At 38.9% G+C, this 2,267-nt stretch overlaps 1 protein-coding gene across 2 annotated transcripts in view; it reads left to right on the forward strand.

The window, feature by feature from the left end:
• Positions 1–2,201, forward strand: part of LOC111797026 (BTB/POZ domain-containing protein At2g30600) — a 6,377-nt gene extending 4,176 nt beyond the window's left edge. For both annotated transcript variants that reach the window (XM_023679887.1, XM_023679888.1), the window contains exons 6-13: positions 235–447; positions 534–581; positions 672–736; positions 923–1,055; positions 1,152–1,226; positions 1,306–1,386; positions 1,550–1,618; positions 1,709–2,201. In XM_023679887.1, the coding sequence (XP_023535655.1) occupies positions 235–447; positions 534–581; positions 672–736; positions 923–1,055; positions 1,152–1,226; positions 1,306–1,386; positions 1,550–1,618; positions 1,709–1,927 (903 nt within the window). In that variant the 3' untranslated portion in view covers positions 1,928–2,201. The remainder of the gene's footprint in view (positions 1–234; positions 448–533; positions 582–671; positions 737–922; positions 1,056–1,151; positions 1,227–1,305; positions 1,387–1,549; positions 1,619–1,708) is intronic.
• The last annotated feature ends 66 nt before the right edge of the window (positions 2,202–2,267 follow it).

Genomic DNA, 2,267 nt, shown 5'->3' on the forward strand with positions numbered 1-2,267 from the left:
GGGGGGGGGGGGTTCTAGTCAAATCATCATCCCCACACTTCCCCTGCTTTAAAACACGTTCTACTTGAAGCTGTTGTCTGCAACAAGACTTTTGTAATTGATAGTCGCTTTCTTATTGAGAAGTTTATTTATGAAAATCATAATATTAACAAGAAAGGAAAGCCTGCGAAATACTTTTATGTCTATTTAGATGTTTTGGTCGTTGATCTTCATTGGGTGAAGTGGTTCTTGCAGTGTCCTGATTTGACAGTGACGTCCGAGGAAAAAGTACTGAATGCAATCTTAATGTGGGGTTTAGAAGCAAGTGAATTATGTGGGTGGATGGCAGTAGATGAGCTTATGACATTTTCAACCCCTGATATCCTTTTTGGTGAGCGACTTCAGTCAGTTCAGGATTTACTTTCTTTCGTGCGATTTCCGTTACTCCCATACGCCTTGTTGGAGAAGGTATACTTGTCGCAGTTAAATAAAATTTCTGGCTTGTGATTAAAGTAAAATCTTTTTCACTCTTGCTTCATATGATTATCATACAGTTGGAGAACAGCAGCATTAGCAGGAAGATTCTTACCTTTCAGAATCTTGTGAGTGAATCATTTCCTTTGGTGTAAACTTCGATAATAGTAAAATCAATCCTTCAAACTTAACTATTCTCTTGTATTGAACTTTATCAGGTGAAGGAGGCTATCAACTTCGTGAAACTTGAACCATCAAGGCTAGAGGACAAGAAAAAGAACAAGTAATGTGCCTCTTCATTTTTGTACTGCTCATTCTATTTTTGTGGTCGTGATTTCATATTTCTTCATCATAAAATCTAAGAGAGTACCTGATGTGTAAGATGGCTAGAGGAAATAATGTGTAAGACATTGTTAAGTGGCCTGCCGAAAAGTATTGTATCAAGTTTTCTCGTTGAACTATTTTGCAGTGTGAGATTTCAACATCGCCGGTCTAGTTATAAGGAGCTACAGTACATTTGTGATGGGGACAGCAATGGAGTTCTATTCTTTGCCGGTACATCATATGGAGAGCACCCATGGGTTAATCCCATTCTTTCTAAGGTTGGTTCTTGAACTTCTCAACGTTCTTGTTCCCAGCCCTTTCCGCAGTATTGGTAAATTTGTTGCTGAAAATTTGCTTGCTTTTTTACTTTTTAGAAAATTACTATTACGGCAAGCAGTCCACCTTCAAGGTACACAGATCCGAAGGTTCTGGTCTCGAGAACTTACCAGGTAATGCGCACGGAACTTTTGTGTTGAACATCATGGCAAGGGAGAGTTCTCTGTTAACTGGGTTGATTTTTCTTGTTAGGGAACTTCATTTGCCGGCCCTCGCCTGGAAGATGGGCAAACTTATTCATGGTGGATGGTTGATATTGGTGAAGATCATCAGGTTTTCTCCATCTTCTGTAGAACTTTTGAAATGCATTAAAATTTGAGCATGAATTGTAGCTTGTTGCCTTAGAAACACGCATTAAAATGGGAATTGAATACTTGACGGTCGCTTCCTTTTTTAAAGTTATAGTCTCATCGATCGATATCCCTTTCAAATGCAGCTGATGTGCAATTACTATACACTGAGACAAGATGGGTCAAGAGCATTTATCAGATATTGGAATCTCCAGGTAAAGCTTATCTTCTCTCTCTTTCTCCCTCCCTTCTTTTCCCTCTCTTTACGCAAATTTAGACAATGTTGTTACGTACATTTGTTTTAGGGGTCAATCGATGGGAAAACTTGGACAAACTTGCGAGTACACGAGAACGATCAGACGGTGTGCAAGCCTGGTCAGTTTGCGTCGTGGCCCGTAACTGGACCAAACTCTTTACTTCCATTTAGGTTCTTCCGTGTTCTTCTCACAGCCCCAACAACTGATGCTTCAAATCCGTGGAACTTGTGCATTTGCTTTCTGGAACTGTATGGCTACTTCCTCTAGATTGCTGTAGCTGTATATTATTGTGTTGCTCCTTATACGGCCATTGAGGCTTCCTCTCGAGCTGTAAATTATGCGGGTAGTTCATGCTCACTGTTTCAAAGGTTATGTCACAGAATAAAAAGGTTTGAGGTCTTTATTAGGAATGTCTAGGAAAATGCTGCTTTGAAATCATATCCTTGGGAATAAAGGATTTTTAGACATTTGGTAGTTCATGGGAATACTACTATATGTTTGACTGGATACAAAGGAATAAAAGTTCGTCAGTTCTCTTTCCTTTCCCTTCTTTCCCCGTTCGGAAAAAAAAAAAAAAAAAAAAAAAAAAAAAAAAAAAAAAAAAAAA

This window comes from Cucurbita pepo, chromosome LG06 (assembly GCF_002806865.2).
Source record: "Cucurbita pepo subsp. pepo cultivar mu-cu-16 chromosome LG06, ASM280686v2, whole genome shotgun sequence".
NCBI classification, from domain to species: domain Eukaryota; kingdom Viridiplantae; phylum Streptophyta; class Magnoliopsida; order Cucurbitales; family Cucurbitaceae; genus Cucurbita; species Cucurbita pepo.